A 26,773-nucleotide genomic window follows, 5' to 3' on the forward strand; every position below is an offset into this window, starting at 1 on the left:
TATAGCATCGTGTTTCAAAAATATTTGCAAAAGACCGCCCAATTATTAGGGTTCTGAAATTTGAAACTTCGGATAAGATAACTTAAGTGCACAAAGTCTTGAAGAGCTGGCGGTTAGATCGACGTGCAAGTGACGATCAGATCATGAGCGTGCAGAGAGTTTAGGGCCCTAGCGGTTAGATAGAAGGCATGATGGTGGTTAGACCGCCGACCAACGATCAAACCAGCCCTAATGACTATCTGACTCCTAAATTAAGATATTTTGAACCAACCTACTGACGGTCAAATCAGACCTAGTGGCGGTCAGATTGCCAGACCCTGCCGGTAGCACCTTCGCAGGGTCACTAACGAGGACTCTGGCGAAACCTTCGATGACGAAGGGCACCAAAATACTCCATAGGACTAAGGGAACATATTCCATGATTGTTCGAACGGCATGCACGATCAGAACACGTAAAACCTCCAAAATAAGATCTAGACCTAGTATTCACTAGGGTTTCGTGGTGAAAATCGAAATGCTGATCGCCTAGGGCTAGGAAACAACAGGAAAATGGTAGGAGGATGTTTACCTTGATGTAGAGGAACGTTGTATTGGATCGAAATCCTCCAAGAAAGTTTCGATCCACTGATTGAACTCACGGAGGGTGAATGAGCTCGTGAAGTAAGAAGCGACGAGGAAACCCTTCAGGCGAGGAGGAAAGGGGGAAGAAGCTTGGGAAGTCCTACGGGAAGCTCGTGGAGTCACCACCTTCGATCTTCGGATGTTGACACATTAATTTGGAGCTCTCTCTCTAGGGTTTGTTGGAGTGAGAGAGTGAATGTGAGGGAGATAGAAAAAATGAGAGAGAGGGAAGGAGTGAGAGAGATGATCGACCGTTTGAGGGAGTCTCTATGCGCTGACGTTCAGACAACAAGAAGCCCACGTGGCAAGCCTATGTGGCTGTCCACCTGACGGTTAGATCATGATTGAGCTCGGTCAGACCATGAGAAGAGCTTTTACTGAATTTTATTCTAATTTCTATCTCTTTTATCTCTTTGTTCTTTTCTTCTTTTTTCTAAGGTCTTCCTATATCTTCCTATATTATTTTTACTCCGAAATATCTAAAATAATAACTAATCGTATAAAATATACCATCATAATGATTATACATTCTTAATCCTGTAATTAGCATTTTAGATGTGACATCAAGCCATTTCATAAGAATTTTATAAGAATTCTAGAGATACAATCCTTTGTTTCATAGAGCCCATAAGAATTTTTCCTATAAGATTCAAATCCTTTAGAATTAACCGGGACTCTGAGGGATGGCCATGGCACATGCGGCCGGTGTCGCAGTCCACCCACGGGAACATGGGATCAGATGCATGGTACTGTGAGTGAGTGAGCTAGGGGGTGGACCAAGTGGAAGTGGAGAGCCTGCCCTGCCCCATGAGGCCATGGCCTGTGTGTGCACACTGCTGCGCGTGGCTAGCCATGGATGCCCTTGCGATCCATTAGAGATACTGTCAGGGTAGAGTAGTACTGTATCGTTACTTCCGGTCATCAACTCGTCCATACGAATTTCCTAAAAAAAACAGTTTAATTTTCAGAGGTGATTGCATTGCACCTATGGCTACGACGTGGAGCCCATGGCCTCGGCGACCCACGTAGGCGCAGGTACATGTACGTATACACGACATGCGTGTAGCGCGTACGAGAGCGGCCTTGCTGCCGCATCAAAAGAATGCGTCCCCCCACGTGGCCTCCTGCCGGCTGCCACCCCGCCCGGGGCCTCGTATTCCAAACCCACCAGCGAAATGGAGCTCGAAAAAAGTCGCAGCTAGAAATGGCTCCCGCGCGCTAGAATAAGGCACGGACACGGACAAACACAAGAGGAGGGAAGAGACCGAAACACACACCACCACCTCTCTCTCTCCTCTGCCCTGCATGCTGCAGCTGCAGTCCCTCCCACCCTCCCCTCCCCTGTGAGTTTGTGGTACAACTCGTCCCCTCTTCTCGTCTGCTCAGCTCAAGTCTGTTGTACAAACAACGGAGGCGAGATCAAGAACAGGGCGCGGCCCAGTGGTGGTGACAAATCAGTCACATCCAGCACCAGGAAAATCCACCGGTTAATGCCGGGGATCATCTCATCTAAGATAGCTTCTCTGTGCTGCTGTGTTCTGTGCATGGCCGTGGCCTAGGGGCTAGGCTAGATCCTCCTTCGGGTGCTGCCAAGAAAGAGCGCCAAGGCGAGGGAGAGGAAGAAGGAAAGACAAAAGCTGAAGGATGGGGGAGAAGGCGGAGGCGGCGGCGGCGCTAGACGGCATCCAATACTGCAGCGAGCACCCGTACCGGGCCGGCTCAGCCACGGCGGCGATCGCCGGTGGGGGGATATGCGCGTTCTGCCTGCAGGAGAAGCTGGGGAGGCTGGTGTCCTCCTCCAAGTCCAGCCCTTTCTTCCCGCTCGGCGGCCACCCGCCGCCCTCCGGCTCCCCGTCGTCTCCACCGTCCTTCCGCCGCGCGGCCGAGCCACCGCCGCCGCTCCACCCCTCCGGCGCCTCGCGAAAGTTCATCCCTTTCCACCGGAAGAAGACGCCCTCCTCCTCGTCGTCCTCGTCTTCCTCCGCCTCAGCGGCGCTGTCCGCGGTAGGCGGGCTGAAGCGGAGCAAGTCGGTGGCGCCGCGGCCGGAGGAGCAGTTCCCCTACTCGTCGTCGTCGGTGACGGCCGAGAGCCCGCGCAAGAAGAGCTTCTGGTCGTTCTTCTACCTCTCCTCGTCCGCGTACGCGCACCAGACCGCCGCCTCCACGCCGTACACCAACGGGGGCGCCGCCACCGCGAGGAGGAAGTCGGTGTCGGTTGCGTCGGCAGCGTGGGCGCCCAGGGGTAGTGCCGCTGCCGGCGCCGGCGCGCAGGACCAGCAGCTGCGGGCCGGGACGGCGTCGACGCTGGGGCGGACGCTGGAGGCCATCGGCGAGCCGGAGAGCCCGAGCCCGAGCCAGATGTCATCGTCCTTGGGACGGAAGGTGGCGCGGTCGCGCTCCGTCGGGTGCGGCAGCCGCAGCTTCTCCGGGGACTTCCTGGAGCGCCTATCCAACGGCTTCGGCGACTGCACACTCCGGCGCGTCGAGTCCCACCGCGAGCCCAAGCCTAACAAGGTGCGCAGCGCCCTCGGCCACCTCGGCGGCGCCGGCGCCGATGACGATGACGAGGAGGACGATGTGTACGAGCACCAGCACCGGATCAAGTGCGCGGGGTTCTTTGGCGGCCTGGGCCCCGCGTCGTCCTACTGGCTCTCCGCGGCCGAGGGCGCTGGCGGCGGCGTCGCAAGCGGCACGAGGACTAGCGGTCGCAGCCACCGGAGCTGGGCGTGGGCTTTGGCGAGCCCCATGAGGGCGCTGCGGCCGACGACGACCTCCACCTCCACGAAGACCATCACGGTGGTGCCGCCCAGCCACGTGACCGTCCACGGCAACGGCAACAGCTCGACGTCGGCATTGTCAATATCTTCCCCGACGGCACCATCTTCAGAGGCAACAGCAGCGGCGGCGGCGGCGGCGGCAACGACGAACTGAAACTTGAAGCTTCACGGCTGGTTGCTCCGCTATTCCTGCTCTTGCCTCCTTGAATCGCCGCGTATACATCCCATCCTCACTCCCTGCCTTCTCTTGTGTGTGTAATTTCAAGAACAAACTGCTCATATGTTGAAAATGTGCTGTGGATTATGGGTTGATTTTGCTGCTAGTCATGACGTCTGTTCTTGTGGGCTTCTGCACAAACTAACAAGGGTACACCTGAAATCGTTGATCTGTTCAATTACAGTGCCAAATCACCATCCGTTTCATCACTGAATAAACTGTCACATTCTAATTGAGTGCTCCGTAGTAATGGTGGTGGTACCATTTCAACATTTGAATTCGTTGATGCATCCAACCATCCATGGGAGGGTAGAAATCAGCCATTACTCCGATCAGGAACACAGTAATGTTCACCATAACGCTGTTGCTTTTGGGTAGTTGAAGATGGAAGAGAAGCATAGAACAACTAGACAAGAATTGTTACTGCCTGGCCATAAGCCCATGGCAGTGTGACAATTTTGTCAGTTCAGTAGGTGGCCAGGCCAGCTAGGCGGCCACATCCCTACCTGTAAGTACAACCACAGTTTGACCATACATTTTAGGCGTTGCAATAAAACATGGCTGCACGTTGCGACGCAGCGCAGCCCGTGACCACTGCTTCGTACTCTCTCTTTCTCTCTCTCTCTCTCTACCCGCTGCCGTGCATCGCACACTTGCGAGTTGCGCCCAGCCTCGCATCTTTCCCGGCTGCAGCAGCGCGCGAACCTCCAAGCAGAGAACGGCATGCCATGGCACAGCATCGCCCTCCTCCGGTGAATGGCCACCACAAGCAGAAGGTATCCCGAGGTCCGAAGCCTCGAAAGGCGAGGTTAAAAACCTTTCGGGGAGCGGCTGAAGTGATAGCTACGGATGATGGTTCAGGCTCGGTCCAATCAGGCACCGTCGGGAGGGATGCAGCGGCACTAGGCATGCACACTTGTGATGAGGCGGTGGCAGCTAGACAGCGCTGGGCACTGTGCCGCCCAGTGGAGCGCTCCCCTGCAGCAACACGACAGGGACGCCACACTGACGCTGCTGTTCCGAGAGGGATGCGCCGAGACGCAGTTTAGGCCTTGGTTAGGCCTTTTTTTAACGTCGGCTTCTCGGAATCTGTCTTTTGAAAAACTTATTTCTGAATAAATAAATTAAAAAGCTAAGAAACTGGTTGAAAAGAGTTTTTCTAATTTTCGAAGTATTAAGAAGTTAAAAATTTATTATAAAAATTAATAATAAAAAGTCATCAATCATCGAACAGAAGTTAGAAGGTAACTTTTCAGCCAAAAACTAAAAGTCTCAGTTGATCCAAACATAAACTGGGAGATGGGGAGAGAAAGGCGACCTTTACCATGAAGCCGGATAGGTTTGGTTTTGGTTTGCTCCGGTGATGGGATCCTCATCGTCTCGCCTCGTGCACGCACGCATGGTCAATCGGTCATGGCCTGATGAGGTCTCGTCGTGGTGCGTGCGATGACTTGTCATTCTGGAGAAAAATGCGCCGGGGCCCTGATGCTCCCGCCCTTCTTTATAATGCTCACTCATTTCGCGGATCTTGTCTCGGCTAAGGGCTAGCCAAGAGCGAGCCAACCCGCGACCGGCGTCCTTCCGTTTCGTCCCTATAGTTCCATGCCTCTGCGTGGATGCATGTTTGCGCGCTTTGTTCGATCGCGACGTGTCACGTACTACTTGGCAACGATGGATTAGCGGATTATTAATGGATCGATTGCTCACCTGGATGCCTGATGGTATGATGAGGCATTGAAAGGTCGGCGTACGAACATAATACTCTCCAGTACTTCGAGCTGGTCTCTCTCGCTCTCGTTCGTTCCTGTGTGGCGTCCATGGACCGATCAATGATGGGATTGTGGTGGTGCCGATCGTGACCGAGCCGTCCTTGTTGTGCCCAGACAGGCCAGTACAGGTACTTCGGCTGAGCTTGCCGTTCGCTGGGTGTAGGGATGAAAACGAACGGGAACAATCGGAAAAACCTCCTAACCGTTTTTATTTTTACATTTTTTCTCGAAAACGGGAAAACCGGAAACAGGTACGAACTCGGGAATGTCGGGATATCAAAACGAACCAATCCGAACATAAATATGCGGGTATCAGTCAGAAACCGATAATTTAAAATGAGAACACCGATCCGTAGAACAATGATTTCAAGCATCGGCGCGATACATAATTAATTCACACCAACAAAAGTAATTTATATCATACACAGATGAACCACGTAATGACATAAGTATCAACTAAAAAACAACTATCATGTCGTAACTCGAGTACTCGGCATAACATACAATCATACAAAGATTAGAATTGTAGGTGGTGCAAAAGCTTGAACAATATCGGTAGGTCAGCAGCAGACCGAGACTGGACCACTGGGATCTGGTTGAACTTTAGGATAGAGGTTATGTTTGGACTGACCGGTCGGGCTTGGTATGTGGGCTATATTGTGATTTGTGAAATTTGATCTTAATTAGAAAAACGGGAAATTCTAGATTAAAAACAGGAAATCCGAAAACGGTCGGAAAAACCTCATAACCGTTTTTATTTTCACATTTTCTCTCGAAAACGGAATCGAAAACGGACAAGAAAATATAGAAAACGGATCGGAACGGAACGGGATTTATCCCATCCGTTTTCATCCCTAGCTGGGTGTGGGCATGCATGTGACGGCTCTGACACCGCAGCCCCAGCGCCGAGGCTCCCAAGCACATGCAGTGGATATGCTGTCCTTCCTGTTCCATTCTTTTCTTTTCCCGTCGGAAGCTCGTCGGTCGCCGCCACTGCATTGTGCATGGCAGCCAGCTCCACTCGTGCGCTGCCCTAGGCCCTGTCCTGGGCTACCGGACGGTGATCTCAGGAGCAGACGTAGCCATTGACGCTGAGTGATGATGATGGCGACCTGGAAGAGCGATTACGGACGCAGGATTAGAGCATGCCGAAGTGAACACTTCGGCCGTTCGGCGCAAACGCAACGCGGCAGGTGTAGGATGAGGCGCAAGGCAGAGTAGTGGAACAGCAGGCACGATATAGGATCCGAGAAGGATCATGTGTGCAGCTACGTGACACAGACAAGGCAGTTATAGTTTGCAGGGCGCCATGAATTCTTGCAAGAAACCACATCTCCGCTAGGTGGGTGGATCGACGGATCGAAGCTGCAGATCACCGTTGATCAGTCGTCGCCGAGCCAGGTCCAAGTAAGCATGATTTAGTCCCAGCCTCCCAGGTGGAAACGACGACCACGACCAGCCAAAAAGCCTTGGCAGCAGCTGATCTGGCGATATCCTGACACTGCTACAGCACACGGCGAGGCGATATCCCTGATAAGATTCCCGTCAGTGGACAAGTCGACAGCAGCAGGACAAGGCGGTGTTGTTTTTGAAGCGATTGGAAAAGAGAGCCGGCTTTGAGAGTCCATAGAGAAAGTTAACTCACAGCGGATTCCAAGCTTCCAGGTTTCAGCCATGCTCCACTCAACAAGACCAAGGTGAGCTTATACTTGTCACGTAGCACAGGCTGCGAACCCACATGCCACAGCTTTGACTGACCAGCTGCTCGCTCCATCACTCGCCATCATCGCCATCCGTCTCGCCTCTCGGCACCACAGCTTTGCACTTGCAAACACGATCAGATCTCCAGCGTGGACATGCCTGCAATGACTAGTAGCAGCAGTAATGTAGTATCTTCCAGTATCAATCATTTGAGCTGTTCCTGAACGGATCAATCATTTGCCGATTTGGCTGTGCGCGCACACGACCCACGCGTTCGCTCTCAGTGCACAACGTAGAGCCAGCTAGCATCCATTCCCTTCCCACGCTCTCGTCTTCCTCCTGTTTGAGCCATGGCACCGGCCACCCCCACCCCCCATTGTTTAGAATCCGCTGCATGCATGGTGCACGCACGCGGCATGTCTCGCTGTTGGTCATAGGGAAGGCAGCTGGTCGTCCATGTCCTCTTGCCTTCGCACGACAGGCCCCATTACATGTGTGCGAGTTTGTCACGGCTCGCGTCGATTTTCTCCATCTGATGGAAACGTGCGATAGAATTTAGAAAGGAGGTGGTAAAAATAAAGTATGCAGATCTGATTATAGAGGGTGAATAGACGTTTCAATAAATTTCTTTTAAAATAGATGATATTTTTTATTTTATCATACAACATACCTTACAAGAGAATCACAACAAAGTATAACAAAAACATAGCGAAAACTTGATAAAAAAAAGCACTCAAAGGATACCGAAAGATCCAATGAGAAGAGAGAATTCAGTGCTAAAAACATTGTTCATTAGTGAAAACGTTGTTCGTCGGAACTTCCGAGTGAAATTCGGAATATTCGGATTCTGAAAGTTCGAGGTCGGAGTTCTCTGTCACAAAGTGAAACTTCAATCTGGAAGTTCAAGGTTTATACCGGAAGTTTCGGGTTGGACAGAACAACGGCTCGAAATTCAAAGTCCACACTTGCAAATTCAATAAAAGTTAGGTCTCATGGTTGAAATCAAACACTAAGTTTGACAGTAAATCAATTCATGACTCATCTTCATACAGATCTTGGAACTTGAGAAGAATCACCCAAAGATCAAAAGATGAATACAGCGTGAAGACGGTCTCCAAGTCGATGGATTAGAGGCAAGCGAATTCAATACATAATTTTATACATTTTATATGCCTCTAATGATGATAAGATCAACTCCAACAAGACGAAAACCTTGAGCTCAAGCACGAAAACGAAAATCACAACCAGGAATGAAAAACTTGAAAAAACGTAAGGAAAGCAACAGAGAAAAACTAGAAGAAGGAGAATTCAAAGCACATGTAAGAATATTAATTTCATTTCTTGCAGATATCATCCTTATTTTAGATGAATTGCAGAGTTTTTACATATAAAAGCTTACACCTAATACATAAATTAAGTACTCATCTTCCTCTCTTCGAAAAGCCTAGCATGAGACTCTCATATGTGTGGCAGAAGGGCTCAAGTGGCCGGTTCTCTCTCCCACATAGCTCTACCCTCTATTTATATTATAGGTTTCTTGACCTTAAGTTTCTAACTTGTTTCCAAAATACATATCTCTTATAGTACACTCTTACATACCGCTGAGGGTATTTTGATCTATTTTTTTCTATCCATCGAATGATCATGACATCTTCATGACTTAACTTTATGATGATGTCACATGCATTTCCATCATTCTCACGATTTTGAGATCAAAACGCGAAACCCTAACACGCTTTTCAATACGTGACTCGCTACTTACTTACACCTTAATCAAATGCTCCGACATCGACACGTGTACTTCATTTTGCGATCCTGACTACTGATAAGTCTCTCCCACTCCTGATCATCGGACCACCTTGTCACTTGCACCTGCATCCCTTTCGCTTGACTTTGTCTACACGACGTCTGCATCCATCTTCAATGATTTGCTTGACCTCCATATATATAGCTAAGATCATCATTGACTCCGTCTGACCTCCTTGATCGTCCGGCACTAAACACCCCGTTTAGCCTCAATCATCCGAACACCATAAGACAAGTAAACACATATCTCCAACTCTAGCTCCAGTTAGAGCATAATCAAAATGCTCAATTAGAACCTCAAAACAATTCACAACACTTTCCAAAAAGTTCCAATGCATACAAGAAATTTAAAGCTAAAAACATTGTTTACCCAAAAGTTCCGGATTCAATCGGAAGTTCTGGATTTCGGAAATTCCGGATTGAGCTCCGAATGAACCTTCTCTGTCTTAGCTTCCGCATCAATCCGTAAGTTCTAGATTAAACCCAGAAGTTATAAATTTTGATTTACCCAGAAGTTCCAGATTGAGACTGGAAGTTCCGAATTAGATTTACCTGAAAGTTTTGGATTGGGACCGTTAGTTCCGAATTCTGATTGGACTAGATATTTCGAATTCTGGACTGAGCTTTCAGATTCTGGACAGAATTAAACTTCAAGCGAACCAAACTTAAACAATCCGAAACACAACAAATCAAATCGATAATATTATCTTCACTCATCACATATAAATAAGACACATTTTAACATGTTTTATGAAAGTAGAAGGTTGTTTTGTCCTGGAGTAAAGATCTAGAGAGAGATGGCTGAGCAGCCACAGTGTACGTATGCACGCACGCACCTGGTCCCATTTGTCACATATGCAAACTGCTTGCACTCATCGTTGTACGTCAACCCCATAGGCTTCGTAGTCGTAGAATAAGTACCTCGAGTGGCGAGGCAGGGAATGCCTTGCTCCTGAGAACCGAGAGGCTGAGAGACGACCAGATCAAGCTAACCTGTAAATCAATAGGGAGAGACAGATCAGTGAACCAAACAGAGCAACGTTGTTAGAGGCATCATCACATCCACAGAGAGAACATGGATGGCACGAGTGCCCATCATCCTGTGGACCTTCTTTCCATCTTCATCTTCACCTCGGCTGGTCATACCAGTAACAAAATAGTTGAGAATTCTCCGGTCAGTGATCTCTGATGCAGTCTCACATGCAGCGACCATATTTATTTACGCGTGTATTGACCAAGGAATGGTCCCCCGGGCTATATTACTGTTTTATTACAATGTAGCAGATCAAGATGATGCAGCTGTATGTCTAGCTGTTGTCGTAGCCTTGCCTTGCAGGTTATTTTTACATATGTTGATGTGTAACTGATAGCATTGATGCCTTTGCTGTATCAGCATCTCAGCAGCGGTAAAAGCATGGCACAGTCATCCTTGTCCATGCTCCCTTCTTTCCCAAAAGTATGAGCAGCTAGCAGAGGAGCAAACTTTGCTACATCTCTTGCTATCAGCAAACTATCAGAGAAAAGATAAACATTTTGTTGCATCGAAAGGTATAGTGGGGCGTATTCCTTTTCTTCTTCTTTCTGTGCCTGAACAGTGCCTTTTTAATGTCTAACATGACCCTGCGACACATCAGTATCTCCATCAACAAAATACTCCCTCCCTCCATCAACATAAGACATACATTAATATGAGAAAGTCTTTATAAGTAGATTTTTGACATTTAATTTATCTTACACCATCAATTGCTACAAAATAAACATAATCTTAAAAGCACTTTGAATACAAATCTATCGATGCAACATTTACACTAAACATTTATATATTTTAACTAAGTATTAGTCAAAATTTGCAAAGTTTGACTTTTTACAATCAAAATAACCTTAGACCATCTCCAACTATATTCCCTTCATTTCGTTTCCTTCTCGATTACTTTCCCCGTTCTCATTTCTTTTATTTTCTCTCATCTCCAACAGCTTCCATTCGAAGAGAATCGTGAAGAGAAAGGAGAGAGGATCCCATCCTGAAGGGAATGACTCTGTGAATCCTGTCGTGAAGGGAACTGTAAAGGAAAACCGTTAGAACGCTAAAGTAAACGAAAATTCCTTCACGATAGAAATATTACTCCTAAAATAAATCCCTTAGGACTAGTCTTACGTTAATGGACGGAGGGAGTAATACACATCATCGTTACAAAGTACTAGCTGAGTCGCAATCAACTTGTAACTAGCAAATCTAGTACTGTTGGAACTTGGAAAAGGAAACAAAAGATGTATACTACCCTCTCGAAATCTTCAGCTTGTCTAATTTTAACCTTAAACTTTAACAGATAGGGGACCCCATAAGCAATATGTGCTAATGACACATTGTAGTTAGGGAAAAAAACACGGGCACACCAGTGAGTCTATTCTCCTTCTCTTTCTTCCTCCTCTGTTTTCCATTTCAAAAGTCTGTTTTGTGCTTCGCAGTGTGCCATGTTGCCAAGTGTTTGCTGAGTAGTCAGTCACACAAACCGAAACGACGAAACCTGTCCACGCTCACAATTTTTGCTAGGGACACTTATGCAAAATTTGAAGGTAAGACTCCTCATATATGACCACGATTATAAGCTTATGCTAAGGGCAACAAACCTCACCTAAGTGGCTAAGTGACCGGTAAAGAAAAACTGAAGCGCAGAGTATAAGCTTAAGTAACAATCCTATCAGCATTTCTTCAGCCCATTGCTACAATATCAATTAGAGTAAATTGCACAGTGGGTACTGGAACGTGCAACTTTTTTTGTACAGAGACCCAGACGAACCACGCGGACAAGTTCAAGGACCTGCTGTGCTATTCACTCTTTCATTTTTTTTTCAGAACTACTACTCACTCTTTCAATAATATAGCTTATAATGTAATCTCTTTATGATCATCGGCATCGGCATATTGTAGAATAGAAATACCATCATCAATAAGATGAGGCATCACTTTACAAATTTGCTCATCTACTTTGGCCCTTTTGAGAAGAACTGTTAGCATATCAGCTACAATATTAAAAATTAAAAAAAAGTTTCAACATCATCATTTACTTTAATTGCTACACTACCTCTCTAAATTAAAGTCTCAATCCAAGAGATCTACTTTGGTGAGAAACCTTTCATCCATAAAGTCTGTAGAAGGAAGGGTCATTTAACTTTGTCATAGACCTTCTCAAAATTAATCTTAAAAATAACTCCACTCATTTTCTTTCGGTGTAATTCATGAATTGTTTAATGTAAGATAATGACTCCCTCTAGGATATTTCGTCCTTGTATGAACGCAGATTGAGTTGGGCTGACAACTCGATCCGCAACGGAATTAATTCGGTTTGTGGCTACCTTTATGAAAATCTTGAAGCTGACATTCAGCAAGCAAATGGGTCTATATTGCTGAATCTGATTTGCCTCTTTGATTTTTGGCAGAAGTGTTATCACCCCAAAATTGAGACTAAACAACTGTAGTTCTCCCACATATAATTCGTGGAAAAGATTAATCAAAAAACTTGATGACATCCCAAAATCTCTGGTAAAATTCTACCGGAAACCCATCCAGGCCAGGAGCTTTATTGTGTTCGATGTCGAACACCGCATGCTAAACTTCCTTTTTCGAGAAGGGTGCTGTCGGTGGATGAACACCGCAAGTAGGGATCTTGAGGGACCCCTTTTGAGATTCAGCCAAGGGGCTGATTTTGGATCTACCTCGTACGTGGGGTTAATGCGTGTGTATAGGACTTAGGCGGGACAAATGATCGTCGGCTAGTAGGAGTAAATGCATCAAGAATTTAGACAGGTTCAGGCCGCACGGATACGTAATACCCTACTCATGTATGTCTAGTGTGTTATTAATACTCTTGGAATGCCTTTCTCTGGATCTCTGTGTTACAAGATTTTTCTCTGAATGCTCTTGGAATGCTTGTCTTTCAAGTCTTGTGAGCTTGAACTTCGTTATCTTTCTACGAAGTACTCCCCCCTTTTATTCTACCGGGGGGAGGCCCTCCAGAGCGTGCCCAGAACGAGGGCACAAGTTCCCGTAAACAATAAATGAAAAACAACCATCATGGGTCTACAATTGATGTTACAGAGGGTTGAAAATGTGCCCCTCGGACGGTTCCATCGGCCTTTACGCCCCAACTTTAGCAGGTGCAGGGGGGCCCACCGGCCAGCCTCTGAGTATCCTCTCTTGCCCGTCTGGTCTGAGCAGATCTGACACGATCTAATGCAACGGGGCGATAGGCGATAAGCCTCGAGCCCATCAAAGATATCTTCATCCTGTCTGTCTTCATGGGCCCCGTGAAGGGACATGCGATGGGACCTGCCGCATTAATTGTTCTCATGCCATCCTGCCAGGCAGTGGCAGAGACTGACACATTCAGTACGATAGGCGTGGGAGAGAGTGGTTGGATGTGACCGGCCACGCTCCCCCCTTAAATGCAGCATCGGGCCTCCCACCGATCGACACCTCATCGTGGAGTCCTTGCAGGGTCCACCGGCAAGGGGCTTCTCGGGTCCTCGAGAAACTCTGTGTACTCAGGGACCAACTGTTCTTGGCCCCGAGTACCCCCTCCCGGGCCTGGCCCTTCTCAGGTCCTCGGGGAACTCTGGGTACTCGGGGACCAACTGTTCTTGGTCCCGAGCACCCCCTCCTGGACCTGACTCTTCTCGAGTCCTCGGGGTATTCGGGGACCAATTGTTCTTGGCCCCGAGCACCCCCTCCCGGACCTGTCTTTTCTCGGGCCCTCGGGAAGATGGTCCCCGTGGAAGGGCGTCATGTGGCACTGGGCTGTCCTGGCCTCGGGACTCGGGAACCCCTGGTTCCCATATCACCGACAGGTGCCGTAAGGAAATCATTCTCAGCCTACGAGACCTGAGCAATGTCCTAATTCTTGGATTTGTCTGAAAGAAGGAACCTTCCTCTGGTGGCCCAAACAAAGTCTTATAATAATTGGCAATATAGGCTTTTAGAGCGGCCTCACCTTCGACTTTGCCTTCATCTTGCTCAAGGCAAAATATTCTTTTCTTCCTATGTTTGCCATTAGCAACCATCTGGAAGTACTTGGTGTTATTATCTCCAAGCAATACATCTGTCAACTTCGCACGCTGGTACAATTTGATTTCTTCTTCACGAAGTAGTCTTGCCAGCCGATCCCTAGATTGGGCCAACTGCTCTCTCTCAGATTCGGTAAGACTGCGTACCTTGGCGGTAATATCCAAATCATCTACAATGGACTGAAGGTTGAACTTTTCTTATTTGTAAGTACCACTAGTGGGCCGCCCAACCCCGTAGATGTCTGCGCAAGACGCTCATCTTGTTATTCCATCGTTGGGCATGATTACGTCCTTTTACCAGCTTATTCCAGATTTCCACCACACGGTCATGGAAATCATCCCGAGTGAACCAGCTAAGTTCAAGTTTGAACTGCCTTCGGTTCCCTAGGAACGCCATCGTTCTAGTGTCAAGGAGCAAGGGCGTGTGGTCCGAAACACCTCTATCCAGAGCGTGTACAGAGACCAATGGATACTTAGACTCCCATTCTGTAATCATAAGAACTCGATCTAACTTTTCATAAGTGGGATTTGAAAGAGAGTTTGCCGTAACAAAGAAAGAGTAGCAGGAGGAACTCACAAGAGGAACACAAAAGCAATGAAAAAAAGTACCGAAGACCAACGACTAGAGACCCATCTACCTTTACCCACGGCCGGCCAAACCACTACAAGGACGACCAACCAATGAGCAGCAGGCACGTACCACACACCAGTAAATGGGCGTCCCACAACAAAGGAGCTGCGGTAAAAATGGGCCCCGACCACCAAACCCTGCCCGAGGGCAAACCGCAGGCTGACAATTGACTAATCCAACGGTAAAAAGAAAACATCCGACGTGGACCGCCTGGTTGCACATCTATTCGACGCTGAATAGAATATAAGATCATGTCGTCCTAGTCAACATTTGTTTCCTTCAACAAGGACAAACATTGGTTATTGAAAGAATAGATATATGGGAATGCTCTTGCTTGATTATTCCAGTACAGCCGAATGGCTTTTATAGGGTACATGGAGCTAATAGTTGGTAAGTGTCTAAGTGATTAGCTATATAAGGTACGATATTAATCTCTTCTAGGAAAGAGATCAATGTTGCAGCTGTACATTCCATACATACACAATCCTAAACCTCTTGCAGTGTTAATTTGGAGCCTCATGGATGTTGAGATTAGAGCGGAAGTCCTAAAACATCGTGGTAGGCAGACCCTTAGTGAAGATATCCATGTACTGAAGGGTCGTCGGGACATGTAGAACGCAGACGCCACCAAAGGCCACCTAATTCATGCATGACTTGTAGGTTGATCTCTACACGTTTAGTCCGCTGATGCTGGATCAGGTTTGTGGAGAGATTCACGACACTGATGTTGTCACAGTAGATGACTGTGGCCTTGTTCAATGAGCGATGGATCTCGGCAAGGAGTTGGCGCAGCCAGCAAGCTTCGACGATGGTGTTGGCGACAACTCGGTACTCGGCCTCAGCACTGGATCTAGAGATGGTGTGCTAGCGCTGGGAGTTCTAGGAGATCAGGTTGTTGCCGAGGAAGACACAGTGGCCCAAAGTAAACTTTCAAGTGTCGGGGCAGCCCGCCTAGTCGGCATTAGAGTAGACGAAGAGGTCGTTGGAGGAGCTGTGGAAGAGATGTAGACTGTGGCTAATTGTTCCCTTGATGTACAGCGGGATGCGCTTGATCAACAGGAAGTGTTGTTCCCGTGGATCAATCATGTGGAGATAGACTTGCTGAACAACATTTGTGATGTTGGGACAGGTGAAGGTGAGGTACCAGAGAGCACCTGCAAGGCTACGATACAGTGTTGGGTTGGATACTAGGGTGCCAACTGCAATGTTCAGCTTGGAGAAGGTTTCAATCGGCTTGGTACACAGGTTGCATGTAGACATGTTAGACCGCTGAAGAATTTCCGTGGCATATTTTTCATGAGAGAAAAATGCCATAGGAGTCCTGACACGCCGAAATGTCGAGGGAGTAGTGGAGGTCACCCAAGTCAGTCATCGCAAATTCGTTGCAAAGGGCGATGATGATCCGTTGAAGCAGGCCGTGTTTGATGCTGTCAAGATAATGTCATCGACATACAGCATGAGGTAGGCGATGTTGGTCCTAGTGTGGTAGACAAAGAGGGAGGAGTTCATCTTGCAATCGCAGAAGCCGATGGAGACTGTGAAAGTCTAGAAGTGGCTATACCACGCGTGAGGAGCCTCCTTCAGATCGTAGAGCGATATGTTGAGCCAGCAGACATGGTTTGGCTTGTCGACGTCGACTATCGAGGGTTAATATCTGACAATGTGTCCAGGTTATACCGGTCGACGGGAGCGTGATCAACGTTTCCTACGAGTGTGTGTGATGATGAACTAAAGAACACAAAGGGTTATCTAGGTTCAGGCCTCCCGTGGTATAACAATCCTACGTCTTGTGTATTTTCTTATGATGAAGATCAACTTGGTTAAAGAAAGAGTTCCATCCTTTATAGGCTTGTTCCTCACTCCTTTATATAGTAGGAGGAAAGACGTATATACAAAAAGTATATGCTAAAACTATGGCAGTCCCATTCTTATCAAAAACCCCTACTACGAGGCCATCATTATGGAGAGTGGGCATGCTCAGACTGCCTGGTCATCTTGCGTGTCTTGTCCCATTGGCCGCACGTCATCACGCCCACTTGCGAGACCATCACACCTGCCTGCAGGATCGTCTCGTAGCATTAATTGCTATAGGATGGGCCACTGCACCATTGCGTTGGTCACAACTTCGCTTGTCAAAAGGAGCTGCATGGGGAAGGAAAACACTTGAGCGAGTAGCATTAAATGAGATTAGATAGATCAGATGAATACCTACCCCACGACCAGTAAGGGTTGGTCGTGCGGTTTTCTTCTGCGATCAGGGGACTGGTCACGTAAGCCTTACCAGACGTGCATGCTTGAGTAAGATTTTGATAATATCTACTGCCAGCGGACCTTTGATGTTGTGGGCTCACAAAATAGGGGAGACTCAGTAGCCTCCAAGCTCTCTGGGGATGCAGGAGACTGAGTGGTTTTGCCACGTGGTCATGATCGTGATCTGGTCGTACCACTTTGGCCCCAGTTGAATATAAGTTTCCGCCCAGTGGGTGGCTGTCGATGTCGCCCCCTCATGTGGTTGGCTCAAGAAACCGCTCCCTAAGGGGAGGTTAAATGTTTAGAGAGAGAAAAATATGGAGAGAATCATGGAAGAGAGAAACATTAACTGCCACCGAACTCGAGAGAATTTTGATTCCCCATGCGTGACCCTTCAAATTTCGAAACAGGTAGACTCCACGACAATTGGGATATCGCGTTGGCCCTACAAATTAGAAAGCCAAAGGCTCCCCACGACCTTTCTCTAATCTCTCCTAGCCTGCATGCCTTCACACCCAAAGCCCCTTGTTTTCATCGTTGTTTGTGCTTCTACTGCCTCCTCTGTCGTATTCTAATGGCGATGCGCACGGACAAAGAGCCAGACTGTCCTAAGTCAAAGTGTAACACGGCGAGGAAGCAGATGTGTGACAACCAATAGCTCCCTCGTTGTCCATCTTCGGGGTACCGTCCTAGGGAGGACGTCCCTGCTCCCCGTGAGGGGGAAATCGTGATGTTCGTCTCCTTCTTGGCCATCTACGTTCCTTCCTTTTCTGATTTCTTCACCGCCGTCATTTCCTTCTATGATATTTGCCACCTCCATCTCAACCACAATGCCATCATCATGTTGTGCGTCTTTGCTCATATGTGTGAGAATTTCATTAGGGTCGAGCCGTACCTCGACCTCTTCAGGTTCTTCTACATAGCCAGGTTACAAACCAGGCCGGCCATCGGGAGCTATGGATTTCATCTCCGCGATGGCATCATGGGCTCCTACCTCGAGATGGACCTTAAGTCGTCATTGTTAGGTTGGAGAGAGGAATGGTTCTATCTTGCAATAGAAGGTTCCTTATACAACATTCGCATTCCGAGCCGACTGGTGCAGACCATCGAGCACTAGGGGAGCGCTCTGACAGCAACTTTAGAGTTGCTGGTTCTCGCGGCACAGGTTAAGTGGCTTGTGGATGCCAGGCTATCGGGGTCGGATGTTGTCTGTGACTGCATCAAATGCCGATTGTGCCCTTTACGAAGGAGAGCACATCCGACATAAAAGTACACCAGGAGCGATGATGTCACCTAGGAGAGCTTCGTAGGTAATATTGGAGCCACATCCTGAGCATTTTTTGTTTTAGCTGTGTGACATCTTAAGTATCCATCTCATACCCAGATCTCCTTGACGAGACCATTGATTCATGAGTTAAATTCCTAATGGCGGCTACCTCGAGGAGGGGTGGCCCTCTGTGTGATGCTCCTCTGTTGTGTGATCTCCCTTCGTTAGAGAGGGCTTAGATCAGACTAGTATGTTTAGCATTTTCTCAGAATTCTTATCTCCAAGCTTTCTCCTGGGGTTTCCAGGTAGAGGGGTATGTTTTCGCGTTTCGGTAAGTATCGATAACCTAATTGGGCTACCCATGACCGGATCCACGACAACCGCTAAGTCCCGTTCTGAGGACCCTGGAAGCCGCGAGGTGTTCATCATGGAATATAACCCAGATGAGCCTGATGTCCTCCAAGCTTGGGATATCGAAATGGAGTTTGAGGACTCCGAAACCCAACAAGGAACATCAGAGTTTCTCGTCCCCTAGGCACCAGCGGTAACCCCTATGCCATACTCCCAGAGGGAAACCCACACGGTGCCAGACAAGGAGGCGCTCCGATGCAGCCCCACCAACTACAGCACCACCCAGAGGAGTGCCTACCGAGGGAGTAGTCCTTGAGGGCATCGTCGCCTAAGCCTTCGGGTCACGCGAATGTCGGGGGCTCCCTCCCTTGCGATATTTCACTGCTCCGTGGTTAGCAGTTCGACTTCGAGGCCATGACGCCCACACAAAACCTGCAGACTGTATGGATGCCTCTTACTCACCCGCCTGTGGCAATACCAGACGGTTCACCGGTGGTGCCATGATTGCGCGATCTCGCTCTCCAGGTAGAAACCGCATGACGCCAAGTCACAGCAGCAAAGACCAAACCCATTTCCAGGACTGACGAAGGTCGTGCTCGCCAGGAATCACAACAGGCCCTGCGGTCGGACAAATCCCGTGCCCCACTATAACAAGGGCTACTAGGAGAACCCTATCATGTTGGGATAGCCAAACCCCTGATTTGCGTGACTCTCTTCGCCAACGTGACCTCCACAGCGTGATCCAGGGCCATAGGGCCAACTGAGAGCAGGAGGATCACGCCTGGCGAGGGCAGGACAAGGGCAAGTGGCTCTACCGCTCGCCTCCCCCTCGTAGAGAGACGTCGGATTACTCCATCATGTCCCTAGGACCTCGTGACCGTCGTCTGTCTCGCTGAGCACATGCGGCTGCCCATCAGCCAATGGCTCCCCTTTACGGAACAGGGTGCAATGCCTTATCGATCCGGTTGTGAGAGGTGCACTGGCCGGACAAGTTCTGGCTGGTCCTAGCCAAAAAGTATGATGGCTCTTCTAACTCGGAGGAATTCCTACAGATCTACACCATCATGGTGCAGGTCGCGGGTGGCAACAAAAAGGCCATGATGAACTATTTCTTGACCGCGTTGACCGGCTCAGCCTGGTCCTAGCTTATGAACCGCCCCTGCGGGTCGATTCACTCGTGGGAGGACTTGTGCGGCCATTTTATCACCAACTTCCAAGGGACCTATGCTCGACCAGGGGTCGATGATGACCTGTACCAAATTAGGCAGCAATAGGATGAGCCGCTGTGAGACTTCATTCGATGTTTCACCGAACGCTGGAACACCATTCCAAAGATCATGGGTGAATCTGTGGTCATTGCCTTCTAGAGGGGCGGTTAGAGACCAGAAGATGGTCGAAAAGTTGGCCACCAAGCAAGTCCGGAACACCACCGAGCTTGCAAACAAGTGCGCGTAGGTCGCTAAGGCCCCAGAGCAGCATGAAGCCACAACTGACCTCTGACCAACCCACCTCTTCCAAAGGGGTCCGCTGGAAGGAGAAAAAGAAGAACAAGTGTAAGGCAGGACCACCCGCGGTCATAGCAGTTGAGCAGACCGGCCAATCACGCTGGTGTTTTGAGGAAAAATATGGGAAGAAGGGCAGAGGCTACTGCCCAATCCATCGAACATACTCCCATGACGTGACTGTGTGAAAGGTCGTGCGAGGCATCATCGACAAGGAGATTGGGGAGTGCAAACCAAGGCACAACAACGATGGCAAGGACATGGCTGACCTGACCAGTCGACACAAGGGTTCCAGCTGGCTGACCACATGGTCCACCATATCTTCTGAGGTGTAACATCCTGAGTTTTAACATGTTAACTAATTGCAAATTTTGCTCCAAATTGCAACTTTTGGTGACTAATTAAGTTAACTAAAATCAAGGAAATTTGTATATGAATATATATACCAATATGTATACATTCATATATATTAAATGGGTTAAGTATTCCAAATGCATCAAATTTATTACTAAATAAATCGCTGCATGAATTGGTTTAAGGTTTTTATGGTTCCTTATGTGGAGAATTGAAATTGAATGCCTCTCAATTTCAAATCTATTCGTAGGTTCTATTCAGCTCAATTACAAGTTGAATTCAAATCTTTTAATTCAAATCATCTTCAGATCTCAAGATCCAAATCTAAATCATAATTCAAATATCCCCATTTGAATTTATGTCAAGACCAAACTCAAATCCAAATTCAAAAACTCTCTTTTGAATTTATCCCAAAACCCTTATCTTTTCCCTTTTCTTTTTACCTCGGGATGAAATTCCCCTCCCTTCTCTCTTTCTCAGCCCAACCGTCTGGCCCAGTCAGCCGTTCTTTTCCTCCCATGCGCTCGGCCCAACTCGCCTTGCGCTGGCTTGCTTGCGCACGCTCGCCCGCGCTCGCACACGCGCTCGACCGTCCACGTGCCAGGCATCCCGCTGTCGCCCCGCTCGGCCTCCGTTTTCCTCTCCACCTCACCACTGTGATAGGCCAACCACTATTTTCCCCTACGGGAAAATATCCCCACACATCCTCCGCTCCCTCGCTCTCTCTCTTCTCTCTCTGCTCATGCTCGCGCCGCCCATGCCTCTGCGCCACATGACTTTCGTGCCCACGCACACACGTGGACAACATAGCATGTCCATGCCACGGGAAAAATGGTGGGTGCCGCCCCACCCTCACCGTCGTGCTGCCGCCATTGACTACGTGACGCAAGCGATCGCATCACCTCCATGTAGCTCCCTTTCCCTCTATAAATAGCATAGCCCGGCCCCTCTCCTTCTTCTTTTCCCATTTCACCACATCGTCGTCGCCATTGCACGCCATCGTAGCTCTCCGTCATCGTTCCACCATCCATGTGCTTCCCAGGAGCTCGAGGAGGACGCCACCGTCCCTGTGCTTTCGTCCGTTCACCAGAAGCTCGACGGGAGGCCACCCACGTAGGATGCCGAGCCACTCCGCCGCTTCTACATCGTTGCTCCACCGGCTGCTGTCTAGTTCTCGCCAGCTTTGAGCTCGGTGAGCCCCCTCAGTCCTTTAGCGCCCCTCCTAGTAGCATGTAGCAATCCTCATGCTCCATTCTTGCGCGTAGCCGCACACAGCCACGTGTTTTGGCCTTTCACCGTCGTGCTGCTGTCACCGCCGGTGTGCTTGTGCTCTGTGGTTGTGGTCTGGCTGTCGTGCCATGAAGTCTAGTGGCGCTATGCCCTTTTTCTTGCAGGTTGACCCCCTCTCAGTGAAAGGGAGGTGTTGTTCGATTTCCTCGCACCGCTACTCTCAACATCGACCGCCAACTGGTATCGTTTCTGCCACTGGCTGCCGTCAATGAGCTTCCTGTTGAACCCACAGTGTCGAGTAGAAGCATGGCACCCTTTTGTCTTCATGAAACCCCTCTTCAATGAGCTCTGCGGTGAAACTCCACCGCAATCTCTCACCGTCGCCGATTGTTCCCTCTTTGCCACCGTGCGCCCACACATGCGCGCAGCCGAGCCGCCGTCCCCACGCTGCTCGGCATGGCCAAGTAGGCCTGGCTCGACCCAGTGGTGATCGGCCTACCAGGCCAGCCCAGTCGCCCAAAGGCCACGCCTCAGTGATCGGTCCAGCTCCGCAGCCCGCAAAGCCAACTAGTCCAAACCCGAGCCGAGCTGCTCTGTGCAGCCCAGCACTATGCAGACCAAGCCCACTCCATCCAGCCCCAAACCAGGCCCAAATCCAAGCCTAGTTCAGCCCATCTGGTACTGTTAATGCGGGTCCCACCGATTCACTATTTGTGTGGGCCTGGGGCTACTGTTCAGTGGGTCCCACCCGTGAGCCCCACATATGAATAGTGTAATTTCATAATTTTCTAATTTAATTTTAGATTAAATCTTCTGGGAGTCATAACTTCTTCGTTCTGGCTTTGATTTCGGTGATTGTTTCGCTAAAATTCATCTAAATTCAGGATCTACCCATTTATCATGGTGTGATATCCAATAGAGCTCATTTAATTTTCCATCTCATGTTATCTGATTCTTCTCTAGTATATCTCATTTTTTTTATCATAGTCGCAATTGCAAAGCCGTCAAAGTTTTGTGAGTGTTGCGCAAGAAGCGTCAAGAGTGAAAAAGATCCTGACTACAACCAAGACTTTGAAGGAAAATCTAGAGAAGGCAAGTCCTATTTCCTTAATCATATTGAACCCATGGTTTTCAAATAATATACATGATCAACTAAAACCAGACTTATTATCGCATGTTCTATGTATTGCGTATTTACAAACTTCTTGTAATAATTAATCCTATGAAACACATGTCATGCCTTGAATGTTATCATCGAGAATACATATCACCTTACGATTACCTCTTGATATCTATATTAGTGATGAACGACGCCTTGATGACTAGTATGCTTAGGATTGAATACGTCTCCTTGAAGACGTCGCCCTGAAATGCATCTTTTCGGAGATGACGATTTACTATTATCAATGATAACTCATATACCATGAATCCTTGATGGTTGTGAATTTCATGACGGATGTGAAATCCTTGATGGCGTATGGGATATGGAGGGTGATATGTAAAAATGGGTGAAAACTGATTTGACGGGGGCAGGTGGAGTAGTACTTTGGATGAGGATGCTCTTGTGAGCTTGAGTCACCTCTGTGGTGTTCATTGTCAGAAGATATCTGCTCAGCCGCTTAAGGACCGAGTCATTGTGCCGTCTAGTCTAGCCACCCTGTGCAACCATGCGTCCTGAATGAGCATGACTTGACTTTTCTGTCATCGGACCAGGTTGGGCATAATACTAGGAGGCTGAGAGTAACAAGAGGTCAAGTGTCCATCTGTCCCTTTGTTTGAGTGCTTCAAGAACTGGCCTAGACTTGAATAGGGAGTTGTCATTCAGTACACGGCCTTTGGGGCTTGGGGTGTCTCGTAGAGAAGCCCGGCAAGAAAGGTGTTGGAGGATCTCGGTATGATTCGCTCCTCCGCTTTCAACGGTTGGAGGCTGAGCATATTGCGTGGGTAAATCTGTACAACCTCTTCAGAGTATAAATCTATTCGAGTAGCCGTGTCTATGGTCATGGACATGTGAAAGTAGTAATCACGTTGACTAGACTCTGAGTGCGTGTGTCTTGATGAGCGAATGTGTGGAATAGATGTTTGTGTGATGAGGTTTCTAGTTCGATCTGGCAGAAGCTGTGTGGTACTAGAGGTGCACCAGGTGTGATACTAGTGACTGTGGAGTGAGGTGTAGCCCCTCCTAGGACCGAAACCCCCTATATATAACTTGTGGCCTTGTTTTGAACTATTTAAACTGTTTTAAAGTCAATAGTAAATGACATAATTGAATACCTACATAAACAGCTTTGCAGTTAAAACTAAACCGTAAAGCCTTATCCTTGAATTACTCCTTTATACATCTATTAACACTTTGAAGTAGTATAAGACTTGCTGAGTACCTTACGTACTTACTCTTGCTGTCATTTAGATGAAAAAGCAGACGCTGCCGACGCCAGAGGTGAAGGCGAGGATGAAGAGTAGTCATAGAAGTTGTGTTCGCACATTAGCTGCTTGTGGCTTTGGGTCTTCACTTTCTGTTGTGTTTTGTAGGCCGTTCGGTCAGGTTTGTAATATACAGTATAGTTTGTAACCTTTTGTACTATGAATCTTAATATGTATGTACAAATTTGGCTGTAATACTACAACTGGTATACTGTGCATATCATCCACTTGATCCAGGGACTGATACAGGAGGCACAGAAGATTCCGTGAGTGGGGGTCTTACATGAGGCGCCACAAGTCAGTGGTCCGTAAGGTATGGGCGACCATGTCGGGCCCAAGCCCTCGTGTAAAGTGGTCAAAGGTACCCCTCACCTTCAGCAAGGCGGACCACAAGAAATTAAACCTTGAGAAGTGCATGTTTGGAGTCCAATAAGGAAAGTTGCTCAGGTTCCTCATATCCGGTCGAGGAATAGAAGCAAATCCAAACATGATCAGAGTCATCGACCAGATAAAATCCCTAACCAGGTTAAAGGAAGTTCAGAAGCTAACAAGATGTGTGGCGACTTTGAGCTGGTTCATCTCGAGGCTAGGAGAGAAGGGATTGCTGCTCTTCATGCTCCTGAAAAAAGTGACCACTTCTCGTGGATAACAGAAGTAGAGATGGCCTTCCAGGAACTCAAAAGGTACCTCTCTTCCCCTCATATACTGACTGCTTCTCGACTTGATGAGGAGCTCTTGTTTTATGTTGAAGCTACCCCACAGGTCGCAAGCAAGATCCTAGTTGTCGAACAAGACATATTTTAGCGACCAATATACTACATCAGTTAGGTCCTACACGACACAAAAGCTTAATACCTATAGGATCAGAAGCTGCAATACGCCATACTGATGGCCTCTCGCAAGCTCAGACACTACTTTGAGGCTCACAAAATCTAGGTAATCTCCTCGCTTCCCATTAAAGAAATACACCACAATCAGGAAGAACTGCAAAGTGGGCAGTAGAGCTCAGGTAGTTTGATATTTAATTTGTTCCCTGAACGGCTATCAAGTCTCAGACGCTGACCTATTTTGTGGCAGAGTGGTCGTCCTTTTAGCCTAAATAGGAACAACGACTAGAGACAAACGAGCACCGGACCATGCACTTCGATGGATCGTTCATGTTGAAGGGAGCAAGGGCTGAAGTGGTCTTGATCTCACCAACCGACAACATCCTTAGGTACGTAGTTCAATTATGTTTTCCAGCCACTAACAATATTGCAGAATACGAGGGCCTCTTGTCCGGAATGTGAGCAATCTCAACACTTGGGATAAAGCGCCTGTTATTGGTCATAAACCAAGTGCAAAAGGAATTTCAGTGCTCTGAGCCGACAATGGTGGCATACCTTGCGGAAGTGAGAAGACTAGAGCGACGCTTTATTGATTTGAGGTCAAGCATGTACTTCACAAGGACAACTTACAAGCCGATGAGCTATCCCATCTATCTTCTTCTTGCAAAACTATCCCGGTTTGAGTCTTTGAAGAAAGACTCACGCGACCATCCACCACCACCCCACATGTCACATGTGAAATGGATGCTCCACTTGAAAATGGAGCACTACAGGCAACACCTTTGGAGGCAACACCTCCTTCAGTGCCATCGACCTCAGGGTGACATTGTGTGGTCGCCCTGCTTGATTCGAGTATGACATGGATGGATCATATCTTAGACTACCTTCCAAATCGAGCAGTCCTTGAAGATGATACATCAGCAGAAATGGTCACGTGGCAAGCCCGCATATACTCCCTAGTAGAGGGATGTCTTTACCGCCGAGGGAGCAACGAGTTTTTACTAAAATGCATAACTCTAGAAGAGCGAAGCACAACGCTCTCTTATATCCACAGAGGCATATGTGGTAGCCACACTTCGTACTGTACTTTGGTTGAAAAAGCATTCCGGCAAGGATTCTATTAGCCCATAGCCCTCAGGATGTCGCGAGCTGGTGAAACAGCATGATTCATGTCAGTACCATGGCCGCCATAACAACCTACCAGCCCAAGCGCTGCAAACCATACCAATATCTTGGTCTTTCTCTGTCTGAGGGCTCGATATCGTGGGACCGTTCCCTAAAGCCCCAGGAGGTTTTGAATTCCTATTCGTGGTAATCGACAAATTCACTAAGTGTATCGAGGCCGAGCCTATGAGGAAGATCGCTGCCACAGCTGTGATCAAGTTCAGGTGAGGGTTTATAGTGCAGTTTGGTAGTCTAAACTGCATAATTTTGGATAACAGGACTCAGTTCACTGGTAGTTCTTTCCGGGACTACTGCGAAGAGATCAGGACCAAAATTTTCTATGCGTCAGTGGCACACCCCAAAGCAACAGACTGGTCGAAAGGGCAAATAGGATGATACTGCAGGGGATCAAGACACGAGTCTTTGATCAGCTTCAAAGCTATTCAAGACACTGGATAGACGAACTACCCATAATGCTCTAGTCGTAGAGAACGACTCCCAGCAGGGCCACATTCGAAACTCCTTTCTTTCCGATCTTTGGTGCAGAGGCAATGCTCTCATCCGAAATCGCCCTTCAGTCTCCTCGAGTGACCAACTAATCGACAACTAAGTGGCACGACAAGATGGCGACATAAACCTGATCGAAGAGTTCAACGATCGTGCTCTAATTCAAACAGCCTGATATCAATAAAGCTTCAGACACTACCATAACCACAACGTGCAGGAATGGATACTGGTCACAGGCGACCTCGTCCTTAGGCATGTCCAGAAGAAGGCATGCCGAAATAAGCTTTCCCCTAAGTGAGAGGGACAATACAAGG

The 26,773-nt window shown here is 48.1% G+C and overlaps 1 protein-coding gene across 1 annotated transcript; it reads left to right on the plus strand.

Moving 5' to 3' along the window:
- Positions 1–1,801: 1,801 nt before the first annotated feature.
- LOC133922057 (uncharacterized) lies at positions 1,802–3,710 on the plus strand. Its single transcript, XM_062367214.1, has one exon. The coding sequence runs from the start codon at positions 2,266–2,268 to the stop codon at positions 3,550–3,552; it is 1,287 nt and encodes a 428-aa protein (XP_062223198.1). The 5' UTR covers positions 1,802–2,265; the 3' UTR covers positions 3,553–3,710.
- The last annotated feature ends 23,063 nt before the right edge of the window (positions 3,711–26,773 follow it).

The sequence above is a fragment of the Phragmites australis genome, chromosome 6, assembly GCF_958298935.1.
Source record: "Phragmites australis chromosome 6, lpPhrAust1.1, whole genome shotgun sequence".
NCBI lineage: Eukaryota > Viridiplantae > Streptophyta > Magnoliopsida > Poales > Poaceae > Phragmites > Phragmites australis.

What these genes read in the sequence shown, in the direction of transcription:
- LOC133922057 (XM_062367214.1), top strand. Translation starts at nt 2,266, where the DNA reads ATGGGGGAGAAGGCGGAGGCGGCGGCGGCGCTAGACGGCATCCAATAC.